At 37.2% G+C, this 19,135-nt stretch overlaps 1 protein-coding gene across 3 annotated transcripts in view; it reads left to right on the top strand.

The window, feature by feature from the left end:
* The window catches only part of SMG1 (SMG1 nonsense mediated mRNA decay associated PI3K related kinase), a 58,117-nt gene that overhangs the window by 24,534 nt on the left and 14,448 nt on the right, over positions 1-19,135 (top strand). For 2 of the 3 annotated variants that reach the window (XM_058849443.1, XM_058849441.1), the window contains 28 exons: positions 360-521; positions 993-1,111; positions 1,539-1,626; positions 1,709-1,810; positions 2,345-2,485; positions 2,788-2,987; positions 3,229-3,425; positions 4,092-4,259; positions 5,038-5,192; positions 5,659-5,804; positions 6,458-6,659; positions 7,572-7,681; positions 8,070-8,217; positions 8,558-8,717; positions 9,340-9,460; positions 10,078-10,344; positions 10,623-10,907; positions 11,910-12,054; positions 12,328-12,466; positions 12,756-12,986; positions 13,085-13,262; positions 13,887-14,048; positions 14,317-14,534; positions 14,711-14,865; positions 15,763-15,985; positions 16,931-17,177; positions 17,769-17,998; positions 18,544-18,792. In XM_058849443.1, the coding sequence (XP_058705426.1) occupies positions 360-521; positions 993-1,111; positions 1,539-1,626; positions 1,709-1,810; positions 2,345-2,485; positions 2,788-2,987; positions 3,229-3,425; positions 4,092-4,259; positions 5,038-5,192; positions 5,659-5,804; positions 6,458-6,659; positions 7,572-7,681; positions 8,070-8,217; positions 8,558-8,717; positions 9,340-9,460; positions 10,078-10,344; positions 10,623-10,907; positions 11,910-12,054; positions 12,328-12,466; positions 12,756-12,986; positions 13,085-13,262; positions 13,887-14,048; positions 14,317-14,534; positions 14,711-14,865; positions 15,763-15,985; positions 16,931-17,177; positions 17,769-17,998; positions 18,544-18,792 (4,948 nt within the window). The remainder of the gene's footprint in view (positions 1-359; positions 522-992; positions 1,112-1,538; positions 1,627-1,708; positions 1,811-2,344; positions 2,486-2,787; positions 2,988-3,228; positions 3,426-4,091; positions 4,260-5,037; positions 5,193-5,658; positions 5,805-6,457; positions 6,660-7,571; positions 7,682-8,069; positions 8,218-8,557; positions 8,718-9,339; positions 9,461-10,077; positions 10,345-10,622; positions 10,908-11,909; positions 12,055-12,327; positions 12,467-12,755; positions 12,987-13,084; positions 13,263-13,886; positions 14,049-14,316; positions 14,535-14,710; positions 14,866-15,762; positions 15,986-16,930; positions 17,178-17,768; positions 17,999-18,543; positions 18,793-19,135) is intronic. The other variant, XM_058849442.1, reaches the window with a different exon arrangement.

Here is a 19,135-nt window from a genome sequence, read left to right as displayed (position 1 = left end):
ACAGATGTAAATACATTCTAGACCTTATTAATACAAACTGTTGTTAAAGTAAGGGAATATACCAGTTTAAGTGTTACTCTTTACATTCTTAGCTGTAGTGATTTTTCACTAAGCATTGGATACCAGACACAGCTGAGAACAGGTTACTGGCCTGCATGGACTTATGGCAAGTGATAGCTTTGTTCTTTTAGACTAGGGATCAAAATATTTGGATTTTGACATAGAGTGGTTTGTGTATTTATTTATATTCATTTAACTTTTGCTGCTGATTGTTGATGTTTTCTCTCCTCCTGTAAAGTTTAGGGAAGTGCCTCTAATCTTGGGGTAGAGTTACAGTTTGTTTTTCCTTGCCTTTTCAGGCACGACCATTTCATATCCAGTAGCCTCAGTTCTTCCTCTCCTTCTCTGTTTGATGGAGCAGTTATAAGTACTGTAACTACAGCAACAAAAAAACATTTCTCAATCATACTGAATCTTTTGGGGCTACTGCTTAAGAAGGATAACCTTACTCAAGATACCAGGTAAAGAAAATTTTCTTAGAAATTGGGAATTTTTTCTTTTTTTGTCTAGTAGAATACATTAATTCAGAAACCAGGGTAATTTGAATTTGTAAAATTTGGGGTAAATTTTACCAGTCAAATATTTGGAATGTTTTCAACATTATTAATGAACTTGTGGAGAAAAGTAGCTGCTCGTTTTTTGTACATGAAAACTAGAAAAGTTTAAACCATCCTAAGATCTATGCAGTAGAAGCAGAGCTGTCAAACTTCACTGAAAGGGTTTGCTCACTGAAAGTATCCTTTTGCAATAGCTGCCATCCTGTATTACCAAAGTGCTGTGAGGGCTGGGGACATATTTAAAGTTAAGAAATAACTTGTTTAAAAAGTGTGAGCTGTGGTGTGATAGTGATATGCAATGTGAAGTAGTTTAAGTTCTATCAGGAAGTACCTTTCTGTAACTGTGTAGAGTGACTAAATTCTTGGTTTTTGAAGGAAACTACTTACAACATGGGCTTTGGAAGTGGCTCTTCTGATGAAGAAATCAGAAACATATACTCCGCTATTTTCTCTCCCATCTTTTCATAAGTTTTGCAAAGGACTTTTAGCAAACAGTAAGATACTGCATATTTTTACTTAACTGTCTTTTACATTTCAAAACTAAGTACATAAATAGCCTTGTTCCACTGATAGTAGCAACTGTGCTTGTTTCATTTACTTTAAGGATGCTTCAAGGTTGTATTATGCAAGAACGTATGCTGTTCTATGATTTTTTTTTTTAAAGTGGATCCCTGCCTTTTACTTAAACAATTACATTTTCTTAAAATAAATTATAGTCTTAAGAGATTTGACACATCACTGACGTTTTTGGTAGATGAATTTCCCAGTCACAAAAAATTATTTATCAAAAGCACTGGAACAGTTCTGTGATGTATTCACTTCCAAAATCTGTAAATAATATGGCTATGAATGCAGAGTAGTGCAGAAGTTACCTAATTCCAGCAAGAGTGACTTTTTTCTCCTTTCAACTCCTTAATTCAGCACTTCTGGAAGATGTGAACATTTGTCTTCAAGCATGTAGTAGCCTCCATGCCCTGTCTTCCTCCCTTCCAGATGACCTTTTACAGAGGTACTTGCACAGAGTTCTGTATGTTACTTGACTTATGCTGAAAATGGAGATATTAACACCTCTTTCTGTTTTGGTGTTTCAGGTGTGTTGATGTGTGTCGTGTTCAACTAGTCCACAGTGGTGCTCGTGTGAGACAAGCTTTTGGAAAACTTCTGAAGTCAATTCCTTTAGATGTTGTGTTGAGGTAAGTTGCTCAGACCAACTTTAAGTGTAAATTGTGGTTTAGTTTCTTCAGACACACTTAACCTGAAAAAATAATGCTGGTGGACTGTCATCATACTGTCTTAGTTCAAAATCAAAAAGCATGAGCTTACAGTGGTAGTTCTGGGCTGATGGCTGGGCTTGATGATCTTAAAGGTCTCATCCAATCCTCTGTGATTATAGATCTTGTGCTATCCTATGCTTTTACAGGTCTGAGAACAGTATATAGTACACAAAGTAATCAATAAAATTGATAAGTTGTGCATCACTTCCTGAAGCAAACACTGAATACCTGTAAGCTCCATGTTACCCAGAGCTTCAGCCATATTATGTCCTATAATTTGTCTTGAAGACCTGAGGTCTGAAAGCAGTTGGTATTAATACCAAAGCACATAATTGGTGCCAGTCATTACCTGTATATATATAGTGTGTGTGTGTGTGTGTAATTCTCTTACACAGCTTTTTTGGTTTATTTAAGTACATTATAGCCTGGGTTGTTTTCCCTCTCTTCCTGTAGTAACCGTACCCACACAGAAATACAAGAAATATCTTTGGCTATAAGAAGTCACATGAGCAAAGCTCCAAGTAACACATTCCACCCACAGGATTTCTCTGATGTCATTAGTTTTATTTTGTATGGAAACCTCCACCGAACTGGGTAAGAACTTGTAGAACTGAAATCTATGAATGTTGAATTTTAGTAAACAAGTCCATGTTATATTTAGTTTAAAATTTGTAATTATCATTACAAACTACATTGCTTTACTTTCAAACATTTTTATACTTTTAAGTATTTATAAATGTCTTACATACACACCTTTTGGCATATTTTCCTCTATACGTTGCTGCTTGTAAATTAATTTTGTGAGAGATTTGTTTGCGAACAATAAGGAGATGAAGTGGGTGCAGTATAAACTTGTTACCATGTGAACTTGTTCATGCACTGATGTTTTCTTTCAGGAAGGATAATTGGTTAGAAAGGTTATTCTATAGCTGTCAAAGACTGGATAAGAGAGATCAGCCAACCATCCCTCGGAACCTGTTGAAGACTGATGCTGTGCTGTGGCAATGGGCTGTCTGGGAAGCAGCTCAGTTCACTGTTCTTTCAAAGCTACGAACTCCTCTGGGGAGAGCCCAAGATACATTTCAAACAATTGAAGGTGAGGTAAAAAATAGACTTTATTTTAATGTGATGTTTTGGTAGGGTTGTGAAGCCAAGGTCTTCATGTCTAAGGCAAGAGGCACAATGACTTTATTTTTCAGTGCTTACAGATTTTAAAGATGCTGCATAATTATTGTTAACTGATAGATTTTGGGAGGTAGCATTGCTATCTCTTTGCACATTAAAATACAGTACCATCTGGTAACTCTTTTTTCCCCATGTTTTGGGAAAATGTGTAGGTATTATTAGGAGCCTTGCAGCCCACACATTAAACCCTGATCAAGATGTCAGCCAGTGGACTACTGCAGACAATGATGAAGGACACAGTAGCAACCAGCTCAGGCTTGTTCTCCTTCTGCAGTATTTGGAGAACTTGGAAAAATTGATGTACAATGCATATGAAGGATGTGCCAATGCCCTTACCTCTCCACCCAAGGTTTGTCTCTCTTGCAGTGCTGATGTGGCTTGGAACAGTCTATTGAATGAACAGAGTTTTCAGGATTTTTCAGTTCTTAGCCATGTAATTTCAGAAAAACTTCACAAACAAAGTTAGAGACTCTTAAAAAACTCTGGCTTTGACATTGGTGTATTCCTACAGAACATGTAGGAATAACAAAGAAGAACAAAGCCGGGCTTTGTTTCTGGAGTACCAGCTTGTATAGGGGTACAAATCCAGCAAGCCTGTAGTACCTCTGGTTTGTAGCAGTCCCTTATTTTGTATATTGTCAGCAGACCTATTATAAAGTAACAGTTATTTAAAGCTTTCATTGCTTTTTGGGAAATGTAGTAATTATTTATAAGCAACATACCCTGTTGTGTAATTCTAAGTGCAAAACATTTTTTCACTGTTGAAATAAGCTATTTAATTACCAGACTTTGATGTGACAGTAATACATAATTTATAGTTCATATTAAGACTTCTGATGTGCTGGGCCTGTTGCATGCTGCATGTGATTTCAGACCATTTACATTAATAAAATTAAAGATTAATTGAAAACTGGAGGAAAGAAACCTTTCTGCCTTTGATATCAATCTTAAGTATTTAAGTATTTTGGTTTGTGCAGAAGAATGTTCTTGTGAAACTTCTTTCCTGTCTCTGAAGGTTATCAGGACGTTCTTTTATACCAATCGCCAGACATGCCAGGATTGGCTGACACGGATCAGACTTTCCATCATGAGAGTTGGATTGCTGGCTGGCCAGCCTGCTGTGACAGTCAGGCATGGATTTGATTTACTCACAGAAATGAAAACTAATAATAGTATCTCTCAGGTACTCCCTTTTCTGTAGAGTATTGCAGAAATATTCACCGTGATATTCTAAAAGAACTAGGCTAAGGCAATCAGTAGTTACTAAACCAAGTGCTATGTAAAAGAATGAGTTATTTAAAGCCACATTTTAATTTGTATCTTTTTATTGTGATTGTGATACTGTAGATTGGAGGTTAGGAGATACTGAAGACGTGGTCAAATACTATACAGGAATGAATGCTATAGTTCATTCACAGTTTCAGTTGAACAGTTTCTAATTTAGTGGAAATCTTGTGAAGCTGGTGCTGCATTAGTGTGAGGCCATCCCAGGCTTACGGTAGTGTGAGGTCTTTGCTTACCTGTGGGTATGAGGAGAAGTAGAGTTGTGTCATGGGGGTATCCTTCCTCTAGCTAGCAGCTAAGTTCAGGGGTGGCATGGGTGGATAAAGTAGTTAAAGCCTTCTTGAAAAGGTTGGATAGTTTCTTCAGTACATGACTTGATCTGCTTAAATGTTTTACCAAGGGTGGTTACATAGATATTTGTTACTTTGTGCTGCCTTATGAATTCTCCCAGAGGTACAAAACCACCACACAGGGATTGCTAACCATTGATGTTCAGGCTGTGGATTCACAGCACAAACTCTTTCCTTGGCTCCCCTGCTTTTCCAAAAGCAGTGTAGTGGATGGATACAAGGAGCACTTGTAGATGTATCTAATGAAGTACTGTTTCACCATTTCTGAGATATGTGGCTCTTGCATTAGATGAGTTTTGTTAAATAATGCTTTTGGTTTGGATTTAGGGAAATGAATTGGAAGTGACAATTATGATGCTGGTAGAAGCATTATGTGAGCTTCACTGTCCTGAAGCTATTCAGGGTATTGCTGTCTGGTCTTCTGCTGTAGTTGGGAAGAGTCTCTCCTGGATCAATTCCGTAGCTCAGCAAGCAGAAGGGCGGTAAGTTTTCACAAATAACTGGATGCTACAAACTTGGATGTCCTTTCCTTCTATGGGAAGTTCTGTTTCTGAGTCTTCTAAACGGTGGCACAAATCAAGGCTGCTGATGAATTTCCTTGTCAGTTATAGTCAGTGAAGCTTTTCAGAGCAATAATATGTATTTAATCAGTATTCAGCTCTACTTGTTCAGATTAAAATTGTCACAGTCAAATATAAAATTTATTTACTTCTGTCTCTACTTGATTTGAAGTTGACATTAAAACTTTTATGGACAAGGTTTTATCAAATGCTATAACCTGGAAATTCAGCCAGTAAACTTGTATACTATCTTAATCCCTTTCTTTTGCTCAAGGTGATATGAGCTTTTAGAGTATTGGGGTAAAATAATGCTCAAAATCTAGTTTATTTACAAAAAAACCCCAACCTGGTTCTTTAAGATGCTGACTGAATTACTGAACTGTTGCAGGTTTGAAAAAGCAACTGCGGAATATCAGGAGCATCTCTGCTCCATGACTGGAGTGGATTGCTGTATCACAGGCTTTGACAAGACTGTTCTGAAGTTGGCCAATTCAAACAGTGTGAACAATGCCAGCCCAAAGCATTCCTTGAATGGTCAGTGTTTTCTTTTTAAGAGACATATAACTGTGTAAATGTGTGTGCATAAAATGAGAACATTGAATGATGCAGCCGTGGTAATGTCTGACTCTGAAATCTGAAAACCTGTTTCTGTCTGCAGTTAAACTGAACCACTTAATGCCCTTGAAACCAATATTATGTGTAGATAGAGGGGTTTGCAGTACTGAGGTCTAGCTGAATGAAACTAAAGGTAATAGGTAAAATATTCTGTAAGTTCCTAGTTTAAATCTAGTTTATTTTAGATAATCATAACTTAAACCTGAGTGTTTATGACATAATTGTATCATAAGTTACTCAGAGGTTTTTAACTACTAAGACTTGATTGCAGCATTCTGTTTCATCTTTGAAAATGAACCTCCTTTGTTGCTAATTTAGTTGTTCTGTTTTTCTGTTTTGATGCTCCTTTAGATATGAACTAAATTTTTTCAAAACCTCATTTGAAAAGGTAATTTTTTCTCTCAGAGCAAGTGTCAGTGGAAGAATACCGGTAAAAGTTGTGTAACTATTTGATTTTTTTTTTAAGTAAGAGGTTTTTTTTGACAAAAGACATAGAAATAATGTTTGAGTAATAGAACTGCTGTTTGAAAACATATATTTGTGTGTTTATATAGCATTTCTTCATTTCACAGGAGAAGCTAGAAAAACTGTTCTGACTAAGCCAAGTGACTCTTCACCTGAAGTGATAAACTACCTGGGTAACAAGGCATGTGAATGTTACATTTCCATTGCTGACTGGTCAGCTGTTCAGGAGTGGCAAAACATGGTCCATGAACTGAAGAAGAGCAATAGTAATACCTCAATCAATCTGAAAGCAGATTTTAACTACATAAAGTAAGGGTATAATTAATTTATTCAACAGTATCTTAGAGTTCATTGTTTTACAACTGAAATATTAAAGTTTTAATGGATTTAAAAAATTGGGTGTCAATTTCTAAGTAGAGGCATGCAAAGAAGAAAGGTGTGTTCTTGGGAGGGTGAAAACTTGGCCAGGCATTGACAGATGAGTGAAGAGGTAACATAATTCTAAAGAGCTGCTGTAGCTTTCTGGCTGCTGAGGCTGCTTGGTATTCAAGAAAAAAAATCTACCATTGAAGAAAAAAGATACCAAATTTATTCTGCTTTACTCAGCAGAAGATGAATCCTTTTGTACAACTTAAATAAAAATGTATTTCAGTGGTTCTTAACAATATCTTAATTTACTAATTTAATGGAAAAAGTATAGGAAAGAAGTGGTCTTGGCTGCTGAATTTTTTTAGTTTTGTTTCTTCTTAAAATGAAATTTAGAATTGTGGATTTATTTCTTGACCTTTGATATTTTTCTGACTCATGAAAAAATACTTGTGACATTGAATAGACATTCAAATTTTAAGGATAGTTTATTTTTGACAAGTTGATTGCTTTCCATTTCTGCATGATTGTGGTAAAAATAGTAAAATCCTTCTGGCTGAAATATCTTGACCTGAAAATAAAAGCACCAAAGGAAGCAGTGGAATAAAATCTTGCAGGTCAGAAAAGGCTTTTTTTCAGAGAAAGGGGCTCTTATTTCCCTTTGGTACTGGATTAATTCATTTGGTGCAGAACTAGTGCTTTTTATTGATGTATGTGGTAATTGAAATTTTTGCTTAGAATTAATCATTAGTGCTCTGTAGGATTTGGAGTTTGAGTCTTTTTGCTATGTAATATACTTAGCAAGTGGAGTGAAGTAAGAAATACAAAAATAAAACTATAAATGTTGAATTGCAGATCTTTGAGCAGCTTTGAGTCTGGACAACTTACTGAGTGCACTGAACAACTAGAATTACTACCAGGAGAAAATATCAACCTGCTTGCAGGAGGATCCAAAGAAAAAATAGGTATAAATGCATAAATTAAATATTACTTCAAATGCAAATGTAAATATTTCTTCATGTGTCTGTCTCTATAAATGACAGACTGAAACTTCTGAATGTACTTTGCTATGTTCAGTGGAATGGCCATAACCTTTATGAATCAAGCTTCAAAATGATTGGCAGTGGTCATCATAAATGTTGATGCAAGTGTGTTTTCTGGAGTTAATGTGTCTGTTTATAAGTAATCTGTGATGAATTTCTATTCTGAATGCATACACATATAAACTATATATATTTTTAAAAGAGGTATTTTTTCCCTAACTTCCTTGCTGTCAAAAATACATTCTCAGATGGTGAAACATGATAGAATTTGGCAGTTCTAGTTGGTTTCAATTGTTTAATCTCCATGTAGACATGAAGAAGCTCCTTCCTAATATGCTGAGTCCTGATCCAAGAGAACTTCAAAAAGCAGTTGAAGTACAGCTTTTGAGAAGTTCAGTATGTCTGGCAACAGCTGCAAACCACATAGAACAGGAACAAAAGTGGCAGTCCATATCTGAGTAAGTTGAAATGTGCTGTGAAAACCTGTTCTAGTCTGTTAAACATAACTTTGTATAAAGCTGCAGCATCTATGACAGTTTCTAGCTGTTTTATAAGCTTACTGAGGAAAAAGAAGCTGATGTTTAACTTGGAATTCATATACTTTATAAAGTACTTGCATTGATTAAGTACTTTTGTGTGTCAGCTTAATAATATTGTAACATACCTTGTATGATACTTCAACACTCTCATCATCCTTTTAAAGATACTGAATTTGTTTTTTCTTCAGCAATTTTGATGTCACTGTTTACTCTTAAAGTCTAGCTAAGAAAAATGACTGTCCTGATTCTTTAATTTCAGAAATCTTATTAAGTACTTAAAGCAAACATCCCGCATCGCTATTGGGCCTTTGAGACTTTCCACGCTCACCGTGTCTCAGTCTTTACCAGTGTTGAGCACTCTTCAGTTGTACTGTTCTTCTGCTTTGGAAAACACTGTATGCAACAGGCTGACATCAGAGGTAATTCTGTGTGTTTAAAGCCTAAATTGGGATCATATCTTTTGCCAAGACATTGTGGAGTATTGAATATAAAACATACATTAATTGTTTTAACTGTTAATCATACTGTAAAAAGACCTCATTTAGTTTTCTAATGTGCCTTGGCCTACGTTTTTACAAGTCTGCATCTCAATTGGACTTCTCCATAGTTGTAAATATACCTCTTTCAATTTCACTTACAGTATTTTTGGAGTGTTATTGATAGTTGGTTTTTAGAGTGCTGGTATTTCTTCTCTGAATACGTTGTAACACACACTTAATTTACTTTCAAAGCAACTTAAAAAAATTCTAATAAAAAAAATCACTTCAGCAATTAAAAACTAAATGTCAGACTTCAACCACTATGGCTGTTCTAGATGTCATTTCTAATCACATTGTTCAGAAGACAATTCTGCTTGATTTTGAGCAGTTCATGTTGTCCTCTCAAAATCAAGCATAAAACATTTCACTTAGTTAATGATGAAGTGTGGCTACTAATATAAATAAGAATGTTTGCTCTAAAAATGATCTTTGGTTTTAATTAATGCAAATGCATTGTAGTAAAGTCTCTCATGACAGCTGTGCAACTTCTTGCCTCTTCCAGGACTGTCTTATACCTCTCTTCAATGAAGCGTTGAGGTCATGCAAGCAGCATGATGTAAGGCCATGGATGCATGCCCTGAGGTACACGGTGTACCAGAATCAACTGATGGAAAAGCTTAAAGGTGTGCAAGCTCTCATTATGGTGTTACGAAAAGCAAATGCAGAATTTGAACTTCAGTTTTCTGCTGAAAGCAGCAGCTGTGTCTTTTTCTATTATTTAGATGGAGTACTTTTTAAAAAACATGGTTTTTCCTTCAGGTGTCTTGGTTTACTACTCATTGTCTTGATTAGTGCTGTGATCTAGACAGTGTCAAAAAGAAAAACAACATTCTGAAGTATTTAATAGTTGTATACTTCTCTCCTAATAACCCCTTACTTGCTCATCACTTCATACTTTAGCTGCTTTCACTTTTGAGCACATCAGCATTTTGAGTAATGGGTCTTCACAGTCACAAAAGCCATTTAAATGTGAAGTATGTTAAGAAGTAATGGGGGAGAAAAGTTCTGTCAGGGGACAAGCAGGTTTGTTAACTAAGAAGAATGGTTATAGTGGGGAAAAGTCTTTTGCCCAGCTGATAATCTATGGATATAATTTTTGTTTGAGATAGGGTATGTAAATATTCTAGGCTGAAGTGAAGTCATCTAAATTTCTGAAGCAATTTTTACTGGTGTCCATGTACACAACACATGGGGCAGAAATTGTGTGTGTCAAACAGTGATTTAATACTTTTATTTACAGTATTTTGCTCTCCTTTAGAACCAACAGTCCCAATTAAAAGCCATCTAATGGAACTGGGCTTAACAGCAGCAAAATTTGCACGGAAGCGAGGAAACATTGCCCTGGCTACACGACTGCTCGCCCAGTGCAGCGAAGTTCAGCTGGGGAAAACCACCACTGCACAGGACTTAGTCCAGCACTTTAAAAAACTGTCTGCACCAGGTCAGATAGATGAAAAATGGGGTCCTGAACTTGATATTGAGAAAACAAAGTTGTTGTACACAGCAGGTGAGTGTTATATTGTAGTGACTTGAGCTTTTTTCCCTTATAACCAGGCTAATTCCCCTCACCTTGAAGAAGTCACAATAAGGCAGTACCATTAGAAACTGATTTCATCCCATTAGCTGTTGTCTGAGTGTTTTCACAAGTTTTTTCATGCTTGTCATTCTACAAAAGACAATTTTCTGTGTACAAATACATTGCTCCAAGCTATATCTGAATGTGCTGAATTTGAGAGTTAGTGTAAATTTGCATTGTACTGAAGGTCTGCTTTTCATGATATGCAGGTCAGTCAACACATGCCATGGAAATGCTGAGTTCTTGTGCCATATCTTTCTGTAAATCTGCCAAAGCCGAATATGCAGTTGCTAAATCTATTCTCACACTGGCTAAATGGATTCAAGCAGAATGGAAAGAGATCTCAGGACAGTTGAAACAAGTATATAGAGCTCGACAGCAGCAGAATCACACTGGCCTGTCTACCTTGTCTAAAAACATATATAATTTGATTGATCTGCCAGCTGTTAATACACTAGAAGATGAATATCCTAGGATTGAAAGTGAATCTACAGGTACATTTGTTCTCATTGTTCTTTTTTACAATTAGTTACTGATAATTATACTGAGAGATAACACCAGTTATACTGATAAAGATTAAATGCTCCATCACTCATGTATTTGTTTTCCTAATACATGTGTCAAGGGTGTGTATTTTGTGCAATAGGTAACTATCCACAGGGAAAAAACCCAAACACTTTAATACAAATCTTTCATATTTCTGTCACATTTTTCTCATTCAAGTAATGGTGGCTTGAGGAAGAAACTGGGATATGTTTCTTGTGTATTGAGGCTATCAGTTATTATCCTGTGTGAGTTTGCTTTCAGCTTGTGTATTTGCTAAAGTTTGCGGTAGATCTTTCAGGTTTAAGCATGGGCAGGATTTATGTTATGAAGACACCCATATGTGTGAAAGTACTTTAGGTTTTTTTGTGATCTTTAATCTATACTTATTAATCTGAACACTTCTGCTGTGGTAGCAGAATGTGTCCTTATTCCTAATTTCTAGCAGACTTTTCTTTAAATGTTAAGATAAATTCTGTGTTTCTTTAAGCCTAGATTTTTAAAATAACTTAGTTCCTCTCATACAGAGTCAGAATTATTGTAGAGCTGTTGGTGAATGTTAAACAGTAGGTGCTTTCTGACTTGATGGCAAAAGAAAATACGTAAATAAACACAACCACAGTGCTGTGGGTACTTTACAGAAGTCTGCTCTCTGGAGCATTGTGCTCCTTTGGAGGTCATGAGTTCCTTGCCTCAGTTCCACCTCTCTGTGGAAGAGGAAGGAATTGTAGAATAACAGCAGTGGTTGTTTTGCAAATGGAAACTGGGCTTTATTTTGAAGCAGTGTCAGAACCGAAAAATAATCGCATTTGGGAAAATTTTGCACTGTTGGGTATTAATTTTACTAAAAAGATACTGTATACCCATTATTTTTTGGTGTTGTTTTCTGTGGTAAGGAAGGCAGAAGAAAGTTTTACACTGTAACACACATTACTCTATTTCTCCCATCACAGTAAACATTGGAGTTGGAGAACCAGACTTCATCTTGGGCCAGCTGTATCACTTGTCTTCAGTACAGGCACCTGAAGTAGCCAAGTCTTGGGCAGCCCTGGCTAGCTGGGCTTATAGATGGGGCCGCAAAGTAGTTGATAATGCCAGGTAAATACAGCCTGATGCTTGAATTTATACAGCACAATTGGTTTTCTTAAGATAAGCCTTATCTGTGTATTTATGATTACCGTTGTATATGGTCTGAGGTTTCATGTGAGCGGAGAAATGAATATTCTCTTGGTTACTTGCCCTCTGTAAAACAAAACTAACCTAATTCTGGGATAAAGATAATTTCTTCCTTGAAGAAGTTTTGTATATAGAGTTGCAATAGCTCTACAAATACTCATGTAATGGGGATCAATAATTCATTAAATGTTACAGTCAGGGAGAAGGTGTTCGGCTGCTTCCCCGGGAGAAATCTGAGGTTCAGAACTTGCTTCCAGACAACATTGCAGAGGAGGATAAAGAGAAAATCTATGGGATTCTCGGGCAGGCAGTGTGTCGGCCAGCTGGGATTCAAGTAAGTGTAGATTTATTTGCTTAAAATAATTGTTCAGCTTCTGCATGAACCTTATTTTCCTCTTGCAGTTCATGTTAACTCTTGTAAGTGTTTTAAAGTTAAAATTCAGACAGTACAAGAAACCATCTGTTAGCTAAGTGGTCACACACCTGTTGGATGAGCTATGGTAATGTGATCAAATAATGCAGTTGTATGAGTTGCTGGACAAAAACTGACTTAGGAACTAAAATTGCTTGTAGAAGTTGTTGGAGGACTTAAGCAAATCCGCTTTCCCTTTATTTGCATTTAGGATGAAGATATGACTCTACAAATCACTGAAAATGAGGACAATGAAGAAGATGATATGGTGGATGTGATATGGCGTCAGTTATTAACAAGTTGTCCCTGGCTTTCAGATCTTGATGAAAATGCAACAGAAGGATTAATTAAAGTCTGGAGGAAAGTTGTAGACAGAATCTTCAGTCTCTATAAACTGTCCTGCAGTGCATACTTTACTTTCCTCAAACTCAATGCTGGTCAGGTTAGTGTTCATGTTAATGTGGAAACCAAGTTAGAACTATTTCTAAATAATGATATGAACTATATACTTAACTTAGAGGAGTATTTCTTTGTTTCAAGGTTCCACTTGATGAGGAAGATCCCAGACTGCACTTAAGAAACACCTCTGAGCAAAGCACTGATGATGTGATTGTGATGGCAACCCTGAGACTGTTACGATTGCTTGTGAAACATGCTGGAGAACTTAGACAGTATCTAGAGCATGGGCTAGAAACTACACCTACTGCTCCTTGGAGAGGTAAGTATATGTTATCTAGGTGTTAAAATTGATTTTGAGGTGTTTTCCCTAAAGTGGTTCATTGCATTTTGATGAAATTCTTTTTTAAGTGAGGAAAAGAGATTGTCTTGTATTAATTGATGTCACTGAAGATGTTAAAGCCTGCCATGCACTCTGATTGTAAAGTAGTTAAGTAGCACAGATTTTGATCTCCTCCTTCCCCCACTTGAAGACATAGGAAGGAGAAAGGAGATGTGGTTTTCGAAGTATTACATCATATGACCACTCTAAAAAACAAGCGAGGTGGGTTTTTTCTAGCTATAGTTGAGAAAGATTTGTGACTAAAGCCACATGTTTCAGAAGTGGTTGTTTGTCACTACACTGCAGGTTCTGAGTGTTCAGGGACTTTCCATCAAAGGTTATGGAGTTAGTGTGGGAGGCAAAGAGGAGGAGGCTATCTGTTGTAAAATTGCACTTTCTTTTGGATTGTTTTGTAAATTAGTAAACTTGTACTTCTTCGTACAAATTTGGTTTTTTATAGTCTCCCTATGCAAAAAACCCAACATACTTGTGTAGAACTAAAATTTTATCTCATTTGAAGAGGAATGAAGTGAATCAGCACGTTTCCTTTTCCTCTTTGTGCAGGTATTATTCCCCAGCTTTTCTCCCGTCTGAATCACCCAGAAGTGTACGTTCGTCAGAGCATTTGCAACTTACTGTGTCGAGTTGCTCAGGATTCTCCTCATCTCATCCTCTATCCTGCAATAGTGGGAACCATTTCACTTAGCAGTGAATCCCAGACTTCAGGTATGGAGAAGAGGAAAAAGTGTTCAAATAAACTTAAGCTACTATATTTTTATATACTGGATAGGATGATACTGAGGTATTTTTGTTTTCTCTGTTATGATCTTAATATTTTTATGATGGGATCTCACTGATACCCTTAATCTGATTTACCAGATTTTGCATATTTTTCTTATACTTCACCAGTACTTAATGGGGACCTGATGCTAAATAAACTGTGGAGTGATATATCTTACTGTAGCTAATATTTTATCATCTGTTTTTAATTTAGGAAACAAGCTGCCTTCTGCCATCCCGACTTTGCTAGGTAATATTCAAGGAGAAGAACTGTTGGGTGGTGAATGTGATGGAGGGAGTACTCCAGCTTCCCAAGAAAGTAGTAAAGATGATACAAAAGCTGGATTAAATGAAGATCAAGCAATGATGCAAGATTGCTATAGCAAAATTGTGGAGAAACTGTCTGCTGCAAATCCAACAATGGTATTGCAGGTAAATAATCCAAATGTATGTTACTTGGGTACTTGAACCACATATATGTAATTTGTATGTCTTGGGTGTTGGCCTACTGAAAGTTTGCTGTGTCTCTTGTCTTTTTTCAACTTGTTCATCTACTGAAACAAATCTGAATTTTAGTTCTTTTAAAAAGTGCATCTTGCTTGATTCAGGTTCAGATGCTTGTGGCTGAGCTGCGCAGAGTTACGGTTCTCTGGGATGAACTTTGGTTGGGAGTTCTCCTGCAGCAGCACATGTACGTCCTCAGACGGATTCAACAACTGGAAGATGAAGTCAAGAGGGTCCAAAACAACAACACATTACGGAAGTATGTGTTACGTGTACAAGGGATAATCATAACAAATGTTGGTTCTTGGGGAAGTATACAGTTAAATGAATCAACACTGGTGTTGTTCCTGAGTCCCCACTATCCCGGCTGCTGATTTGTAAGCCTGGGACCTTATTTCAGGAACATTTTATGCTACAGCTACTTCTCCAGTCAAATGAGAGAAACAGTCTACCTGTGAATCCATGTTGTGATTTCTTTAGTAATAACATGTTAGAACCCAATGTATATTGTATTGTGGATGATGAGATCCTATAGTTCTCGATTTCCAAGTCAGATGAAATGAGTATGAGCATGGTGAAGGGTGTAATCTGTTGAGATCACTGTAAATGCAGATATTTGGAGCAAACAGAATGCCTTAATCTGCTTTTAGTTTTCAGTGTTGAGCAAGTCTGTCCTTTTCCCTCACTTGTATTCTCCTGTGAACAGAGTAGTGGAAGAGCAGGTCCATTCACTGGGCACCTGGCTAAACTTAAGAATGCCTCTTGTACTCTGTAATCAGGACTGACATGGAATGGGAGAACAGAATGGTCCAAATGTCTCTTCTACTTATTTATAGTGTGGTACATCCTCAACAAGTAGTAGTAAAACAGTCCTTTATTAAAGTGATTTCTGCTCAGAGCCTCTAATCAGGGTTTCTGGCGGTGAACAATGCATTTCAATTGTTTTGGTTTTTTTTAAGAGTGGTTTAGAGGAACATTTATACAGTGTGGAATGAAATACTCTTCATTTTAATATGCTCATAACTGAAGACCTCATTTTAGAGAACTAAAAATTTTTGTGAGTTCTTCAATGTCTCATTTGTGGTTTAATGCTATCATTATGAGAACTTGGTTTTATGGCATTAAGAGCAAGTTTTGTGTGTTTTTTTTATAACAGAGAGGAGAAAATAGCAATCATGCGTGAAAAGCACACAGCTCTGATGAAGCCCATTGTGTTTGCTTTGGAACACGTGAGGAGCATCACTGCAGCTCCTGCAGAAACTCCTCATGAGAAATGGTTTCAGGATAACTATGGAGATGCAATTGAAAATGCACTGGAGAAACTTAAGAATCCTTTGAATCCTGCGAAACCTGGAAGCAGTTGGCTCCCATTTAAAGAGGTATTACATGCAAGAGGAAGAGTACAGTATAGAGACACTTGCTGCTCTTGCTGCACCATGTGCTTGACCCTCTCCTTCTCTTGCTCTTCTTTTACCATAGCAAAATTGCAGCTTGAAACTTTGTCTCCTCAGCAGCCAGCACAGGCAAACTGGGCACTAAAGCACCATAATTTTCCCCTGTAGACAGTGCTATTGATTGTCTGTTGTTTCATTTCCACTCATTGAAATTCCATTTTTCAAATCTTGTATCTTCTGCTGTCTGGGATGCTGTCAGCTTTGGGAGCAGGGGACTTTATTTCTTTTAAATGCTGTCTTTCTGAAACTCTGCTATTTGAGTTTGTTTGATTTAGATTTGAACAAATTCTGTTTATCTAAGCGTAGTCCTTGGGCACTGCAGCAGCATTCAAATGATCAGCCCTTCCCAGAGGTCCTTTGTCAATTATGTCATCATCTTAGTTTGTGGGTCTGAAAAGAAAATATTCACTTGTCTATCCAGAGCCAGCTTGGTGTTTTTAAAACCTTGCTAGGCAGAACTGAGGTTTTACATGCAAATAGACCTCTTTTCCTTGTACTTCCTCTTCTGCTTTGCAGAACAAACAAGCATTCAGATACATAAACAGACGGCTGCCAAGTGCTGCTGCTTTAACCACAGCTCAGATATTTATAAATACAGGAGCAAACCTCTTGAGGAGCATGATTTGTTGTGACTTTGGTTTTTACCCACTGCACAGGGTATATTTGCTGCATAGAAGGTGTTGTTTAGGTTTTGTAATCTTCATCCTGAACTGTATCTGGATTAGCAGCGTGGCAAGGATGCAAGGAAGTTTAGGAAAAATCTTTGTTTTCTGGAAGATGACCTCTGTTAAGGGCAGTTTAATGGTATTTTTGTTCTTACTGCTAACTGTTAAAGTGAACATCAGCCTAAAAGAAAATTCTTTGGAATAGGTAATGCTGAGTTTGCAGCAGAGAGCACAGAAACGGGCCAGTTACCTCTTACGACTTGAAGAAATCAGTCCTTGGTTGGCTGCCATGATGAACACTGAAATAGCGCTTCCTGGAGAGGTGTCCACCAGGGACACAGTCACCATCCACAGTGTGGGCAGCACCATCACCATCCTGCCGACCAAAACCAAACCTAAAAAGCTGCTTTTCCTGGGTTCAGATGGGAAGAACTATCCCTACCTGTTCAAAGGTAAGTAATAGAATTTTTCTCATACCTCTCTCATACCTCATACTGTCTCTTGTTATAAATTAGACTGTATGAAAGTTAGGAAGATTGCATGGTGCAATTCTAGTTTTATTTGCCTGAATGATACAGAGAAAAAGGAGTTTGAAGCATTTGCCATCTCTCTTCCCTACTTCCCACTTCACCAGATATTTTTCAAGGAGTTTTGCCTTGTGAAACTTTAAGTTAAATCCCTTCTTTACAAGGCTTCATCAGAAGCAATGCTCTGCTTGCATATTGATAGGATTAGCTGGGTGCAATTTTCCAGAAGTTTAATGTACCCCCTAAAAGAAAACTTTAGAGACTTCTTGTTTTCCCTGCAAGGGAAATGCCTATTTATGTTGTAACTATTTTGTGTACTGCTCACACAGCAAGCTGGCATAAACTGGTAGGTAAATGCCCTGTAAACACTATGGTTTAGGCTAAACAGCTCATCCTTAATCTATGTATTATAAAGATATTCATAGTCTGAAATGTAGGTTTAAAAAAATGCAAAACTTTGAGCTTTAGGAAAATTTTTTTCATCTAGAAGCTTAATTTTAAATGAATTTATTGCAGGCTTGGAAGACTTGCATCTAGATGAGAGAATCATGCAGTTCTTATCCATTGTGAACACCATGTTTGCCACGATCAACCGGCAAGAGACGCCACGGTTCCATGCAAGGCACTACTCAGTGACACCTCTGGGGACAAGGTCAGGCCTCATCCAGTGGGTGGATGGAGCCACGCCTTTGTTTGGGCTTTACAAGCGCTGGCAACAGCGGGAAGCTGCTTTGCAGGCACAAAAGGTAACGGCTCTGTTGTGTGCTAAGTAGACAAGGCAGAAGAGAAATGCTTATTTGGACTTGTTTGTAATTCTAAGTCACGTAGTCTTACAAGGATTGCGTTTTGCTCATAATAATGCAGGAAGGTTCTGTGTATTCATGTAACTTGGGACTTCATCAGAAGTAAATAAAATTGCCTCTCTGTTATTTATATGTAATTACAGTATGTAACATAAAAATGCTAGCCTGGCATGATAATTCAAGAGAACTGTTTTTTACAAATAGAATTAATCTTGGTTGAAAGTATTTTAATTCTGTATCTTGTTTACTCATTTCATTCTGAATGCAGTTTTTGCAGTTACACTTGAGATCTACTTTGAAAATAGAATTAGGCCAAAACAATGTGTTTTCAGTTTATTTAGACCTTAACTACTGAATTTTGAAGCAGTCTCTGAGCTATAGAAGTCATGCTCAGTTGAGGCATTGATTTCATGTTTTATTTTCACCAAAACTGAATTTGGGATATGTTTTTGTGCTAATACCTCAACTACCATTTTTATCTCTTCTAGGCTCAGGACTCTTACCAGACCCCTCAGAACCCTGGAATAGTTCCTAGACCCAGTGAACTTTACTACAGTAAAATTGGACCTGCTTTGAAGGCAGTCGGGCTTAGTCTTGACGTGTCACGTCGTGACTGGCCCTTGAATGTCATGAGGGCTGTTCTGGAAGAGCTGATGGAAGCAACTCCTCCGAATCTCCTTGCTAAGGAGCTCTGGTCATCGTGTACCACACCAGATGAGTGGTGGAGAGTTACACAGGTGAGTCATACCAGCTGTATTTCACATATGAGAGGCTGTGGTTTTAATGGGATGAGGGCCAACAAATGCCTGAGGTGTGGTACTTGTGAGTTTGGAGAGCTAGTGCTGCTCTGAGTTTGATGAAATGTTGGTAACTGTGCCGTCTGGAATTAAAACATGGGTGTAGACCAGATAAGTCTACGTTATTGTGCTAGAATTATCAGCCTAAAAAATGAAAACTCTTGTAAGATACCATCAAACAGCAAGTAGAAAACTGCTTGCAATAAGTTGGGTGTGATTTGTTTTACACTTACACTTAAAATAATGTTTTAAGATGGTAGTCAATCCAATGTGTTGGCAGAGG

Source organism: Poecile atricapillus, chromosome 14 (assembly GCF_030490865.1).
Source record: "Poecile atricapillus isolate bPoeAtr1 chromosome 14, bPoeAtr1.hap1, whole genome shotgun sequence".
Taxonomy (NCBI): Eukaryota; Metazoa; Chordata; class Aves; order Passeriformes; family Paridae; genus Poecile; species Poecile atricapillus.
This window is presented reverse-complemented; position numbering and strand designations above follow the sequence as displayed.